Raw genomic sequence first — 16,344 nt, forward strand, 5'->3', positions numbered from 1 at the left:
TTGCTCCAAAGCAAAGAAGTGGCTGTGGGGGAAGCACCGCTCTCCTCGGTCACAGCACTGCACGCTAACACCTTCCAAGAGGTTTGGAAGGACTCTTAAGCCAAGCAGAAAACAATTACTCCCGTAAGGTTCCCTGGAAACGTTAATGGACGCGCCTTGTCACATTTTCAACCCAGGAGGAAACTGGGTAGAAGCTGCCACAGTGTCTGGGGACAGCAGCTTTAACTCCCTGTTGGTTTTGCTAAAGTTCAGGAGTCACGCGCAGGAGAAGAAGACGCCCCTGACCACAAAATAAATCCCGCCCTAAGCCTCTGAGGGTAGAAGGTGAATGAGAGAACAGCCCAAGGCCGTGCTCCCTCACCCTGAATGCCATGAGCCACAGTATCGTGAGGTTGTTGCCTGACATCAAATTGTTCTGCAAAAGTTTCCAAAATCAGTTTGTGTGGTTTTGGTTTTTTTCCCCATTGTACCTGTTTTAATGCAGGCGATGCTGATGGTTATTTTCCTTCTAGTTTCAGAGCCCACCATGAAGAGACTCCTGGTACTTTGTGACTGCCTCTGGGCCTGGACCCTTCTTCTGAATGCATTGACTGAAAGAAGGTGGGGAGATATTTTTTTTTTTTTTAATGCACTGACATATTTTTAGGATCCTTTAATTTCATATAGCAGCATAAGACAAATGCCGCATGGGCTGCACTGCTACTACTAAGTGTACTGGGGGAAGTTAATCCCTGTTCAAATCCCAGATAAATCTAACTAAGGGAAGACTGAAAGAAAACTACAGTTTGTTTGCATAACATCTTTTCTTTTGATATTGTGCAGAAAGAAAAGCAAAGGCTGTCTGAAACAAACTGAAAGTGCCTCTTGAACACCTGTGCAATTCTTTCTACGCTTACATAATGACTGCTCAGAAATAGAAGTTTCTTTAGAGGGGGGGAAAAAGAAAAGAGTGCAATTCCATTTTTTTTTAAAATTTCATTTAAGTTCTATTTAGTAACTTTGTTGTCCCTGCAAGCAGAATCAAAACTTTCACTCCTTCATTGGTGAGGACTGTGTCCTAACTTAGTAGCTGGTTTTGCGCATCCAAAGTGGACCTTCCCGGTGAAGGGAGACTGCTTCGCTGGAGAAGAATTTGCCTGCCCAAACCCTGTAACAGTTTGTTTGAAAGGCCATGCTGTTCTGTTTATAGACTCTGGGTTGAAATTGTAATCTAAAAATAGCATCGTCATTAAGAACAATTTGTAATCACACAGCACCTCATCCAACAACCAGCAGGTTAACTCAAGACTCTGAAGCAGTTTGGAGTTAAAAGTATTCTCTGCCATTCAAAAATCAGGAAAGGTGTTCAAGAAGACTCACAGATGTACTTCTGTGTTTTAAAAATATTAATGTCCCATCAATAACAGCAGAAAAAAAGCAGTAGAAATTTCATCTTTTCAATAGCGATCCCTAAAAGATGGTATTTGTGCCTTGATCTCCATAGTGTCTCCCTAGATAAACTTATCTTCTGACTACCTTGAAGATTTTTAGTAGAGTGGAGTGGGCAAAGGTTCACCTGCACTTCCTCAAAAAAACCCCAGAATAAAAGCTAGTGTTTGTGTAACAGTTGCTGTGTTGAATGAACGTGACATTTTAGAAGCGATACCTTTATTTTCGTAATGTTGTGAGAAAGGTGAGGTTTGAGCTATTCGTGAAGTGCTTCATCTGGCCTAGCTGGAGGATTTTGTGAAAACATGCTTATTATATAGATGAGTGCTCATATATCTGTGTATTTATTATAAGGTATGCATGGGCATTCTGAAATTGAGAGTTAAAATGCATCGGACTGGTGTTTTAAAAATTATGTGGTGTGTCACTATTATAATGACCTGTAGATGGAGTTAGTGCACAGTTTTTTATTACAGTGTGGTTTAATATGAAAACACCATCACATACAGTCATTTTTTTCCTCAATATGCACACACCTTTCATGAAAGAGAGCTGTTTCTAAAGTCATTTTATCACTTCCCTTGCCTTTTCTTCGGGAGTGCTGTTAATCCTTTGTGATAAAAAAAACAATTGGTGGATTTGATGAAGTGTCTGCGATACAGAAAGCCACAATCTCTCCATATCATTCATGTCGGGAAAAAAACCACAAAAACAAAACCCAAAGCCAAACAGCATTAGGGCTATTTCAATATATGTGTTTTTCATGAAAAATAAATCACATTCCCTCTAGAGCTACAGGATACTGTACACAAACGTTCAGATTCTTCCTGCTGTGACCATATGGCAGTAAAACCCAGCTTTTTTACCTCTGATAAAACGGTGGGAAGGACAGGTGAGGGGACTGGCAGAGGTGACTCCCAGCATGGCAGCGGTGGCTTGCGTCGCGTCCTTCCCGACTGCGCAGCGGCCCGACGCCTCCCCTGCAAACACGCCCATTTATTTACCCCTGCCAGCTCTGAAGTGGATTTTAGATGCTTTTTGCCACCTTCATCCCAATGACCTTCTCCTACCCTTGAGATGCGCGTGCGCAGCAGCTGCTTTTCCAGCAATGAGTGTTAATATAAAATCTAATCCAGTGGAAAGCCACGTGTTGCAGTTCTGCGTAAGGTGTGTGAGGAATGATCCTCTGAAAGATAACGCTCGCAGGAGACAGCAGGAGAACTCGTTATTTGGGCACAGGCAGGAAGCATAAAAGAAAAAAAAATAGTTACATCTGTGACTTAAGATTCAACTGTAGGTATCAAAAATAAATAGAAGTCAGTCTATTTTTAGTTTTACTAAGTGAAATTATATGATATGGCGAGAGGAAATTCACAGTATTTTTTTACAACTGTCAGAGATTTTGTCTTTTTTGTTAGAAACAGTGATTTATATGCACTGAAAAAAACCAAACCTGAAAATTGTTCTCTACAAAGTCACATCCTCTTGAAAGAGACCAAAAGTTAGGAAAGCTTCCTAACTCGTTTAAATTTGTAGTATTACGTATTCAAACCTGTACCGAAAATAACTTGGAAGCATTTCCAGAGGCCCCTGTGTTCAGGGTATCTTTCCTCTTTCTCTCTGTGTTTGATACAAGTGGGATGCATGAAGGGTGTTTGCCTGATGCAGCTTACAGAAAAATCATTTTGTAGGTATTTTGACAGAACCGGATCATTTTGTATATTCCTCGTAAGATGGTTTTTTGCTGATTAGAGCAGGAAGACCTGGCAGAGTGCACCGACCCGCGAACCAATGGAAGAATCACTTTTGTGACCAGCCCATATCCTAACCAGAGATTTTGGCTCTGCACTGGGTTCTTTTTATGCAGTTCAGCAGCAAAGCGTGCGACAAAAGGATGTTTTGGAAAGCGTTTTTTTTGCTTTTGGTCATGATGACTGCACGTGTTTGTGATGGAAGCCTTCCCAGCAATGAATGAAAGAGCGATACTGGGTTTGGCTTTAGGACAACTGTAATCTGTGGTTAAGGGAATGTTCTGTGGCAGGATATTTGGTAAAGGTTTCAGATTTCAGAAAAAAGTTGGTTCTGATGTCACCTACAGCAGACAGAAGCGATTAAGCCCAAGGATTTCATTCTGATTTGTAAGACTGTGGTAGCTGAGTTCAAAGAGCTTGATTTTATCCTTGTTCAAGCCAACTTCGGTTGAGTTTGGGATGCTTTGAGTGAGTTAGACATTAGGGATCTGCAAGCAAAGCTTTGTGGACAAGGGAGATTTCTGTATCAACAGGTGGTTTTGTTACGTGTTTGTAAGGAAAAGGTGGAGGCATCCCTCCAAATCTAATTGCTAAAGGAAAATGGGAAATAAAATAAAAAAGAATTATATACTGATGTATGAAAATGTGTACTTGCTTCACTTCTATATTCATAAAGAACATATCTGTATTTTTTTGTTTTATGTTTGGTTTAGCATTTATTTTCAGTACTTAAGTGTCAGTATTCTAAATTATTGTACTTTTCTTTGTGTGCAAAACCTTTATGACTTATGAATTAAATACATTATCTTCTGCTGACAAATGAGCCTTTTCCTGAGCAACACACATTACAACCATTAATGAGTAACAAGGCAAGCATTAAGGAACCAACATTCTGTTTGTTCACCATTTACGGAGAGGCTCTGATTTGCTACAGTTTTTAGAAAAGTCTACCATTTAAGAAGAAAATGTGAAAAGACGGCGTTAAAGCATTACAGTCTTGTTTGACAGAGGAGATTTTGTGATCATAAACCAGGACAAGCAAGATGAAAGAGATTCTGAAATTAGTCTCTTGTAAGGTCACTGGTGCTTTACTGTTTTTCAGTGTTAACTGCTCTGTGTTTCAGCTACGGACAAACCTCATCACAAGATGAACTTAAGGACAACACCACAGTATTTACCAGAATATTGGACCGTCTGCTGGATGGTTACGATAACCGCTTGAGACCAGGACTGGGAGGTGTGTTGCGTTATAATTTTCAAGGTTATATGTTAGATAAAAACAGTTCCAGATATCTTCCCATTATATACGTGCTTTAATTCTGTATATACCTGTAAAATAGTGCTGAAAGGTAATACTCAGATTTTCAAAAATGCTCTGTCTTCTCTATCTTTCACGTATTCATCTTTCTCACACTTATACCCAAAGGAAGAGGAAAACGGTTCACAACTCAAGAAGGCCTCTGAGTACCTATTAAAACTTGGAATGTGTGAAAAATAAAATATAGTAACATAGAACCTGTGACCTGACAAATGACGAGTTTATGAATCAGGCCTAAACAGCACATCTGTCTATGACTGTCTTCATGAGATGATCTGGTTTTAAAAGTGAAAGCATCAATCAGCCTTAGTCATAAAAGCCTCAAGAGAAGTTTATAAGATTTTTTTTTTCTTCTACTTAGGTATATCAGGATTTATTTCTGTTAACACTTTGTCTTCCCAGCTTGGTAAAAATGTCTTTCTCCTGGTTCTGGTGCTGAATCCATAAAAAAGGTATAAAACCATGCAAGAATGATCATTATTCAAACATCGTTACAAAGCCTTGTCTTTATCAGCATCCTTATGTTTACTCTTTGATTTGTTCTACTGTGACGTGATCCCAAAATCGAGCCTCAAAAGCTTGTTGTTCACAAAGGTGAAAGCTCTAGACATGCCAGCGCAGGTCTCTTCTTCCCAGTGGATGGAAATATGCTTCTTTCAGATACTTTGTTTTTCCTTTCTTTTGGGCTCCAGGTCAAATAAAACAGAGCAACCCACCCCACAAAGTATAGTTCAACCCATTTTCATACTAAAGCTTTCAGAGGAACTGCATTGTAAGAAGAACATTACGAACTCTTACACCATCTCCTGCAGATGAAAGGGAAGGTAATTAAGAGCAAGCTTATTCTGTGGTTTCAAGCTACCATCTTGTTATGGTTCTTGACCTGTGAGCCAACTTCTTCAGTTTTAAAGATAAAATTCTGTTTATGAAGTATTAATTAACACCTTTAAGAATGGGTAGATAAAACACCACAAAAAGAGAGTCACTTGTTACTTTTACCTGCCAGTACTTTTGCCCGCTCACTTGGACTAGTGCAGAATTAAATGCTCCTTAATCTTTGATTAATGCAACTGTGCAGTTCAGTCAGCTACTATATCACAGTGAATAAACAGAGCAGAGAACGCAATGAATAAATGGAACTCTCTAACTGTGTAGGGTCTGGTACGTGTCTGCGAGAAAAATCTGAGCATATGATGATTCCTCGTATGAGTTTTGTTGCTTTTGCGATTTGTTTAACAGTTACTAGAAAAGCAAAGAGAGAGAGGTGCAGGAAGAGGACTTTTTGCTCGTTCTCTGGATTGCAGTTCAGAGATACAGAGCCTTACGTACGTGTGCTTTGGTAAGAGGTTTCTGAAGCCAGACTTTAAGGGTGCCCTGGGAGAACGGGTCTGTGTACTTCATGGAAGGATCATCCAAGCCAGTTAAAATTCACTCCCGACAGAAAGATTGGTTTAACGCAGCTGCTTCTATAGGAGGAAATGAGTCTCTTCACAAACTTTAACAGCCATTTGCATCGCTGTTGGTTAAAAGCAAACGTGAGCGGAGCACAGGAAATACCGGGTGGAGGGAAGATGAGATTGGAGTAGTTTCTCTAACCGAGGGCTTGAGAAGTTGAAATGATCTTTGCATCCCTCCTTATTTGAATTGTGTTGTGAGTTCCCTCCTGCAGTCAAGAACTCTGAGTTATCACAATTTCCCTGTTGCTCAGTACGTGATAGTTTCATGGTGTCAGTTCAGCAGAGTAAATTTAATTTATATTTGTCAATTTTGAATACTAGTGCTAAGAGTGCCGGGATTTAAAAAAAAAATCTCAAATCTGATGAAATTGGGGGCAGTACATTAATGTTTAAAATCAAATGTAGTAAGGAGTAGCTTTACTCTTTTGACTGTTGAATAATGCTTTGTTCAAAAGACAGAAATTACAGATTTCGAGAACGAGGGACAAACGTCTAGGTCAATGTTTTCAGTTCTGGTACCAATTTACAATAAAGGGTTTGGTCAGGAATTCTGAAATTCACCTCTGCAAACCCTTCTTGCTGAGATATCTAAGTACGAGCTAAGAACTGCAAGATGACTCAGTTTTGACACGTTTGATTTAGACACTTGGTATAATGGGGAAACATATTCCAAAATGTTTCATATGTACAAATATCCAATATATCAAATATAACACGTTTTTTGGATTTGGAATGTCAATAGCCTTCACTTAGAGCATGATCTGTTGCTGGAAATTTTAAAATGTGTGTGAAGAGCAGTGGTTTCATTATTCTTCCCAACATCAGTGATAGCCTCCTATTAAATATTCCAATCACAACATGATTTTTGTCCACTCTGAAGAGAAAGTTAAACAAGTTACCCATATAACAGCATTTTCAGATATACAGAATGAGGTCTTAAAGCTCATTCATTCCGTATTAGCTGTGATGTAGTTATCAGAGAACTTAAGACCAGAGACTCTCATATATATACATTATCTTGATAAATTTTACAGTGTTGCACGCAATGTGAATCCATGTGCCACTGATCACACTATAGCATTCTTCCAGTTATCCAAAATGAACTCTCCTGTTCTTCCTATGCCTTCTGAGAAACAGTGGATGAAGTAAAACATGGTGTGGTGTAGTTACTATCTTCTACAGAAAGGGGCACGTGGCAGAGAATTCTCTGCTGATCCCAGTAGGACCCTTCTTTTGCAGTGCAGTTTTTCAAATACATACACGTATAGAAAACAGAATTCCATCCATGAAAAAGAAAAAAAACCCCACAACTGAAAAGAGAATCTCTCTTTCTCACCTATGGAAGAAAAGGCAGATGACAGAGTGTCTTCAGTCAGTTCATTTGTTTCTCCTTCCTTGCGTTTATGTGCACGCATGAAGAATTCACTGCCAAAAAGGTAAGTTTACTGAAAAATCATAACGACTTGTGAAAGCGGTTTGACCTTGGTTCCTGCTCCACACACTTGCAGGAGCAATTTCCTTCTTTTTGAGCTCAATATTTCTCTATGCCAAGTTTGCAAACTTCCTATTAGCGTGACGAACGGTTTTATTGTTTGGTAGAAATACCTGGTGAGGCAGATGAGGCACCGGGAAGGCAGGAACAGTCTCATGGCGAGATCTCATTACAAAGTTGTTGGAGCTACGCTATCTATTCATTGGAAAGCCAGGTTAAAAGGTGGAGCATTAAGACAATGAAAATTTTAGAGGTGGTGAATTTGGAATCACTCAGCATATGTGGAATCAGTGCTAGATTAATATTAAGTCCCCTCTTTCCTTTTTTTTTTTCAGCTCTTTTGAGCTATCACTTCAAAAGGAAAACTAAAAAAACACATATGCTGCACAAAGAGTATGGGAATGAAAATTATTCATCTGATAAGCCAGTAAGGCCATACCTGAAATTAAGTGAGCAGCTCTGAGCATTCTGCCATTAAACAGGAAGGAATTATTTCTCATTAACAAGAATATATATATATATATATATATAAAAGAGTAGGTGACCCATGGGGAAAATTTGTAGTGATTGAATATGCTCATTATTTAAAAAACAGCATTGTGGCTAAAATTGATCTGATTTTTCTCGAAAAGAAACGTGCAGCGCTGTATTACACATGGGCATGCTTGCACCTCTTATTAGTAATTATTGATATAAATTACGTTATTTAGATGTTTGCCTCCTTCATATGTGGGCATAGTCACTTAGTCAGACATCGCTAGGAAATAGCATCTGTTGTATTCATCTGTAAACATGGACAAAATAATTGCATTTCCAGTTATTTATGCCTGGGAAATAGAACTTTCAAAATGAAGGTAAAAATGTTCTGAGTCACACTGGAGGACACCTATTAACTCCACGAGAGGATAACAACTTACAAAAAGCAAGGAGGAGGAATTGCAGAGAGTAGCACACTGAAGCGGAAAAAGAGGAAATCATGTTAGGCATTAAGAGAAAAAAGTGGCAAAGTCATTTAGGTAATAGCATAATTTCCTGTGGGAACTACCTGGGTCCTAGAATTAAGAGGTAGTAAAAAATGGGCTAAATAATAAAGATGCTCTTCTCTTTTCAAATACACAATCCTGAACAAAATAAAGGATCTGATGATGCTGGGAAGGAGTCAAATAAGGAGGAAAATTCACCTCAGTGTTTGGTGACATCTCTTAACGAACCACTCTGTGAAGAGGCAGAGTTGAAACGAATGAAAGAGCAACGAAAAAATGGTGGAAGAAATAAGTTTCTCAGTTAAATGGATATGCCATTGCCTTGTGCCTTCGTGTGGGGAGGGGAGATGAGCCCTAGGATGCCACCACAGCAGAGTCGGAGTGCCACAGTTGTTTGTGCTTGGTGCTGAGATTCATTAACAGAAAATCAGGTGCAGCTCCAGGTTTTTGGAAGACTTACCAGCTTTGCAATGCACACATCCCCTCCCTAAAACTAAAGGATATTGTGTGATCTGTGACCTTTTGACTAAGAATTATTGTAAATGTGGGTTTTTTCTTCTCCTTGAGAGAGCTGGAAGTTGGAAGAACGTTGGAGAGAGTTTGTAGTTGGAAGGTTAATACGGAACAAGAATGAGTTTAATTAGACAGACAAGAATCTTCGTAAATGAAATTTTATAGTTGGGGCTAGTGCCTGTTAGAGCATCCCGAGTAGATTATCAACATTACTTCAGGATTGAACAGAATTATACTTGGTTTATGCTCTCAGTAAAAGCCATTTGTTGCTCTCTCCTGTATGAGGTTTATCAAAATTGAGTGTGACTGTCCCTAAGTGGAACGTTGGTCCGTCTCAGGCAATCCATTACTTCCACAGAGCGCTTAGATTTAACGTGATGGGAACCAAACCTGACAGTATTATGTTAATGAGCTTTTAAAATTCAGTTTTATGGGAACATTATCAATAAATATATGATAAATTTACCTCTTGGTGATCAAGGGCCCAATGAAAATGATTGGATTTGAACTCAAATCTGAGCTAACTTAAAGTTCTGGGAAAATATGTCTTTTGCTGTGTATGAGTAGTAAAAATTTAGCTAAACCTACGTGTTTCTACTCAAAAGAGAGTTGTATACAAGACCCCTACGCATTGTTCTGGAAGTGAAGAAGGACTAGATGCTAAAATTAACTCTGTAAAAAGTGAATGGGCTGACTTGGGTCCTTTTCCCGCTGGGTACACTCCCCATTAATGTAAAGCCAATGGTAAAAAGCCATAGAAGACCCTAGGAAAACTGATTTAATGCAATAGTAGGGTGGTAAGGAGGATATGAGCAGCTTTGAGCTGTTAATTTGGTGTGAGGAGAGCTGCCACAACACCGTGCAGGTCTCGGTAGAGCCTTCATATCAGCTAAGACTAGAGCTGGGTAATCGCAGGCCGCCTCGCTCTTCTCCCTTTTGGACTCTACTTTTCCAAAAGCAGCAGCACAAAATTCTTACGAGTGTGTTTGTTGTGGTTCTTCAATCACAATAATTCAGTCAAAACACTTTTTTTTTTCCCAGTAATAATAGCACATGCTATACACGCATCTAAATTCCTTTCATTCAAAACCATGGGAAAAGTTCTCTCTATTTTAATAATTATAGCACGCGCTTGAACAAGATGTGCAGGAGGAACAAGTGCATTACCAAAAAAGATGGAATTAGTTTCAACCACCAAAATATGCAATTCAAATAAGCCTTGTGCTCGAGTACTAGCAGATCAAACAGGGAAATAGTTAATGTGTAGTTTTCTATGATAAATAGGCTTATTTCCTGCTGTTGAAATAAATTTGTGTTTCTTATTTTGTTCTGAATTTGTAATCCAATCACAATTTGAGCAATAATAAGCTCCCTGGTAGCTTGAAGAAAAATATATATCGTTATTAATTTTGAGAGTTTACATTAGTCTAGCATCATTAGCAGAATGCAGTGGTTACAAACAGTAAAATTACAGTAGCCCACATGGACTGGAGCTTTCATAGCTATACGTGGATCAGTTGCCCAAGGCTGTGTTCAGTGTCTAGGGGTGGTGCTCAGCTGCTGATCAGTAAACTACTTAGGGAATCAGAAAGGTTGGAAAAGACCTCTAAGATCATCTAGTCAAACCATTAGCCCAATACTACAATGACCACTAAATTATATCCCCAAGTGCCATGTCTACATGATTTTTGAACCCCTCCAGGGATGGTGACTCTACCACTTCCCTGGGCAGCCTGTTCCAGTGCCTCACCACTCGTTCAGTGAAGAAATTTTCCCTAATACCTGATCATGGATCCTACAGTTGCTTTATCGCAAAACTACTAAGTCATTAATAATTTCCCTGACTTTTTTACTGGAATGGTTATATGTTCTACAGATATCCCTGTATTACTTAGTCCCGGTTCACGAGGTAGATGTTACAGTCAAGAGACCTGGTTAACACATTTGTGCAACTGATGGAGTTACCCTCAGCAGTCCAATCAGCTCCTGACCTGACCTCGGTTAGTTCAAGCACTCAGGATTTTCTCTAGTTCTTAGGGGTATTGTGAAGGCTTTGAATACAGCTCAGGATTCCAGGGTCCTGAAAAATGCATTCTGAGCATTTGAAGCATGGTTTAAGCTTTCCCATGGTAATCAAGCTGCAAACGGGTTAACCTTGATTCTAAATATATATCCCAACTGTACGAGTCAACACGTGTCCTGTGCAGGAGTGACTCACAACTTCTGAAGCTCTTAACAAAGCACAGTTGAATCACCTAGTTAGTAAAGCAGTAAACAAAAATTTCAAAACATCCATATGGCTTTGGAGGGGCTAATGTCGTTCTGTGTGTTCATACACACTTCTTCGTTGCTTTTGAAAAGGAGGTAGATACCAAAGAAAAAAAGAAATTGTTTGTTGGCGTGTACAGTGGTTTTATCTGGATTTGAAGAGACCCTTAGATTAGATGCTTTGGAAAAGTCTAATCAGTATGAAGATACCACAATCTCTTGTGAGTTCACAATCTGAATTTCCTATTATTACTTATGACTTACGCTTAAATCACCTTCAGTGTTCTATAGAAATGAAATGCATTGCTCATTTTCCCACTCCCTTGGAAATACTCCATCTACTGCCAAAGCTGTTAGTTTCCATTTGTGTCCTCAGTGATTAACTTAAATCTCAACCTCTCTACTATGACTGTATGTCTCCCAAAACTGGAATCCAAGATACCACTTCATGATATGCCGCTGATTCAAAACCCATGTTCTATCCTTGTGCAAGGTAAATCAATTAAATAGATTATATTAAATAGAGGCTCACTCAGAGCTGTGAATCTGGGCTTACACCATGAAGAACTTCTAGAATCTTCTGTCTCCTAATTACACATCTTTTAAAGAGTCGTGTGAGTTTTACTTCTCAATGTGTAAGAGGCCAGTGGGCTTCATGATTATAGTAGTTTCTCAGTCTTAAGCAAAGGTCATTCAGTAACTGGAACTTAAAGAATCCATTCAGCAGTGTTTTACTGAACCTTGGGAAATCTCCATCCTCGTTTTCTGCCAGCTATTTCTTACAGGACTACAGCTTCTTGAACTTTTGTAAAAGCAGTGGGCTGATGAAGAGAGAGTACTTTTCTTCCAAATCAAGTAATTTCTGGACAACCGTATGCTTCTTCCAGTAACAGAAGGTTAAATTCTCACTGCAAACCTAAGTCCAAAGCCAATCAAGAGAACACTTAATTTTTTTAAGACTGTTGAAAAACTTGTAAATGATGATAAGGTCACACATTAATTCCACTGGACAGCCAAGGAGGAAATATCACCTGTCCAACGCTTTTGTCACCAGACACTGTAGTTTGTACAAGTGTCAATCACAGGCTTAAAAAGATATTATGCAATTCAGACACTTCACAGCATTTTACTTTCTGTAATTATGAATAATAGCTTGGTAATTTCATCCTTTCACTTTTTTTAATGAGTCTTGGGGATTGCTTTTGCTACCACCTAACTTTTGCATTTACGTGCTAGCAGAATCCAAGCATCATTCAGTGCGTTACTACAGCAACTGTAAAATCAGATCTAGTAGTACAGCTTGATCATTGCTATCCCTTGAAAGGAGATTTTTATTGTATATATATTTAACTGCTTACATTTACATATACTTTATATATAGAGAGAGAAGTTGTAGACTTTTTAAAATGAAAAAAGCCTGTATGTGCATTGTAGAGCACCGAGTCTCAGAACTTTTGCACCAGATACAGAAACGCATATTGTTCCTGGCTGCTTAACCTTAATTCCTTATTTCACTTTTCTTCCGTCAGAACTTTCTTGTCAGATGGAACAAATCATATATAAACAGTCCAAAGTCATCTTGAAATCAGAGGGACATATTAAATTAGTTTTTAAATTCAATTATTTAAATAATACTATATAGATAGCTACATAAATATATTTCTTAATCTTAGACTTTTGCTTACTACACTTTTCCGTTAGCCTCTTTTCTTTAGTGTTACTTTCGATATTCCAATTTATTTTTTTTTTAAAGTTACTTGAGCAATGTATCGCTCCTTGCACATTTGAAATTTCTACCAAAAACCCCACGCTGGCTCATATAGCGCTACTGTAAAACCATGCAGACTTACATCCCTAAGAATTCCGAAAGCCCATAGGATTAGCTCCACTCAACACTGTTCGGAGTGATGCCTCCAGGTGGTGTTACTTCCTGCAGCTGTATTTAAGTCAACAGAGTTATTCTACTATATGCCATCCTGCGTGAATATTTAGTGATGCGTGGCCTAGAAAATACCAGTATGTGCAGAAGGGACTGACTCTGTGTGTGTGTGTGTGTGTGTGTGGAGAGGGAGAAGAGAGAGAGAGGTGGGAGATTAATCTCGTGTGTTGCTCATAGTGACTTTTAACAGTAGATCTGCAGAATAATAGAATCATTAAGGTTGGAAAAGACCTCCAAGATCTAGTCCAGCCAGGTGTTTGCCTCTTTCTGGAGATCAGCACCATTTTAAGTGTCTCAGACTCAACTTTGTGACCACTAAAACCATTAGATTCGTCTGAAGCGGCCAAGGACATTGTGCCAGTGAGCAAATACACATCCTTAAAATCACAGGGAAGTCCAGCGTTATGGTATAACACATGCCTATCATCTGTGCTACGTGCATGTTACAGATTTCTGAATTATTATTTCTACCAATATATCACCTAGTCCTATAAAACAAATCTGGCAGCTTGAGGGAAGTATAATACTAGTGCCCGTATCAATTTAAAAAGAAATACAAGACATTTTCAAACTAATCTAAGTGCAAAATTGTAGCAGAGATGTTTAGCTGATATTTATTTGGAAAATTTTAATTCCATTTTGGGTATTGCAGTTGATGGTAATGCAGCCATTTCTTACTCATGCCAATAAAATATCTTTATGTTTTTATAGACCATAACAGGTTATCTCTCTGTATTCCGTGTTCCTATGTCTTGATACAGAATACATAATTCATAAGCCAAGGGTTAATTATTAGAGACCTTCATTCAGCTTGCCCGGAAACACTGAGTACCCAGTGAGACTTTTGAGTACTCTGTAAAATATTCAACACTATTTATATTGCCAGCAAGAAGATTTTTTTAGTCAAAGAGTGAAAATATTTACACCATGGCACGACTATGGTTGCCATCCTGTGGCATCACAAGCCACGCCTCAAAAAAGTTCTGTGGAAATGCTGCAAGAAAAAGTGTTGTTGCTGACAATATTGACTGTGAAATTACATCCAGAAGCAGTAAATTATCAGGACCGTATTGTGGGCTAATTTTAGAGCGGCTAATCAAAGGCAATAATTTTTCTATTTGTTGTGAGGATTGGTAGTTGTTAGATCTAATGAAGACTGTTGATAGACACTCACTGTCCTAATTTCCTGCTTCATCAGAGCGTGTCACTGAAGTGAAGACTGACATCTTCGTCACCAGTTTTGGGCCCGTTTCAGACCACGATATGGTAAGTGACGGCCTATGTTTCTACACTGTCTATTTTCTCTTGTCTTTGCCATTTGAGGATGAAATATCTAGGCAATAACTTATTTACTGCTTTGAATGCTGGGCATTTTCAAAACTCTCGATTCCAAAAACGCTGTCAGCTTTTATGTGCAAACAAGCATTTAAGTGCCCTGAAATTAGCAGCCTCGATGACTTTAATAATGTGTTTTAACAGACCTTAGATTTCCTACATAATATGTTATGAAATGCATTAGGGTTTGGATCCGTATTCTTCTGAGAAGGATCACTCAGGTCCTTGGTGTCACATCACTGATCCAATTTGCTGAGAAAGGTCATAATCATAAAACGCAGTTAACACTTATGCCTCCAGTGCGACATCCATACAGGCTAACCTGCGTTTTTATATTAAAAGCTACTGATCAATGGGAAGTGACTTCCCTAGATCTTGGCTGCTGAAAGAGAAGATTAATGAGAGAATTAGTGTCACTTCTTTATGGAATGAATATTAAAATCAAATTGCTCGATAGCTGCAGGGGATGGAGAAGTCCAGAAAACTGAATGAAGGTGGTGTGAGCCCTGGTCTTAAGAGATATTAAAAATTGTTTAAAAATAAGGATAAGGTGTTTTGAATTTTGCATATAAATGAGGTCTTCACAAGTAGGTTGCTACTGACAGGGCAATCCTGGTCTGCAGCTCCTGCTATCTGCTGTGTTAAGATGAACGCTGGAAACATTCTCATTAATTTAAATGAAGAAAAGAAAATAATTCAGCCTTGGAGCTGGCTACATTTAGCTAGATACATTCACCGAAAGAAAGATGAAAAAAACCCCAAAACCCAAGAAAAAGCTAGCACAGAAAAGGAAGCAAGTTCCATTTTTTACCACAAAACTGTCAGTTGTTCAATTTGAACTTAAACTATAGACAGGCCTTGAACACAGGGTTCAAAACAGAGCTAAGGCATGGAATAACAAAGTAACTTTCACGAGATAGTTCATTTTCCTAAAAGAACTTTACGCAAAGATACTGTTTTCTTGATTGCTTAGAAATAGCATTTATAAAACTGCAGTCAAATTTATAATTGCAATTGCTGTAATAGTTAATTGAGAAATAATAGCCTGGACAGCACAGGCTTTTTGACCAGTCATTCTGCTCAGAAGACGTGCAATACAAGTGTCGTCCAGGGAAATAAGTAAACTGGTGACTCATCTCCTCGGAGCATATATACAACACTGTCTAAGTACCATGAAGAATAATAGAAAAAAAAAAAAATTCAATGACTTTTGCTATTTTATTCTGTGATAATCTGGTGAAATTGCCATATCTACTTATTACTCTAAACGGTACATTAAAAGAAAGGAGATGACTTGTCTTAAAGATTGGTAGAAACCACTGACATCCACTGTTTGTATCCTGGCGATGGGTTCAGCAAAACCCCTTCGTCTTGCTTTCCCATTTCTATCTCAAAATAGGTAACCAATCACCACCGGACAAGGTGAAAACTTCAAATACAGACATGCAGCAAAAATACAGATTTTTTTTAAAACTTAATCATTTTTGAATTAAAACTGTAGAAGCTGCAGTTTGTAAGTGATCAGAGGTTGCTCCTTGATTGGAGAGACCTGTCTTATTGGAGCAGATCCTTTGTTAATTGCCTGAATATTAACGTAATGTCAAGTGTTGGGCTGGACACAGCTGCTTGTGGGAGGCGAACAAAAAAAGGAGCAACAGATATATATGGGTGAACGTACGCTTTGTATTAATATTTATTAGAATTGTGCCCTATAAGTAACTCACTAAGCTATTGTTTGTTCTGTTGAGTCAGATTTACTAGAAAACTCCAATAATGAGTGGCAATCCAACAAACAAATAGGTATGGATGCATTCTTGCCAAAAATAATCTACTTTCAGAATTAGGTATATTTGGAAAAAA

At 38.5% G+C, this 16,344-nt stretch overlaps 1 protein-coding gene across 1 annotated transcript in view; it reads left to right on the plus strand.

Moving 5' to 3' along the window:
- The first annotated feature begins 478 nt into the window (after positions 1 to 478).
- GABRA1 (gamma-aminobutyric acid (GABA) A receptor, alpha 1) overlaps positions 479 to 16,344 on the plus strand; it is a 37,086-nt gene continuing 21,220 nt past the window's right edge. Inside the window, exons 1-3 of the mRNA XM_009866325.1 lie at positions 479 to 600; positions 4,304 to 4,416; positions 14,348 to 14,415. Of these exons, the coding sequence (XP_009864627.1) occupies positions 479 to 600; positions 4,304 to 4,416; positions 14,348 to 14,415 (303 nt within the window). The remainder of the gene's footprint in view (positions 601 to 4,303; positions 4,417 to 14,347; positions 14,416 to 16,344) is intronic.

This window comes from Apaloderma vittatum, unplaced genomic scaffold (assembly GCF_000703405.1).
Source record: "Apaloderma vittatum isolate BGI_N311 unplaced genomic scaffold, ASM70340v1 scaffold21403, whole genome shotgun sequence".
Taxonomy (NCBI): Eukaryota; Metazoa; Chordata; class Aves; order Trogoniformes; family Trogonidae; genus Apaloderma; species Apaloderma vittatum.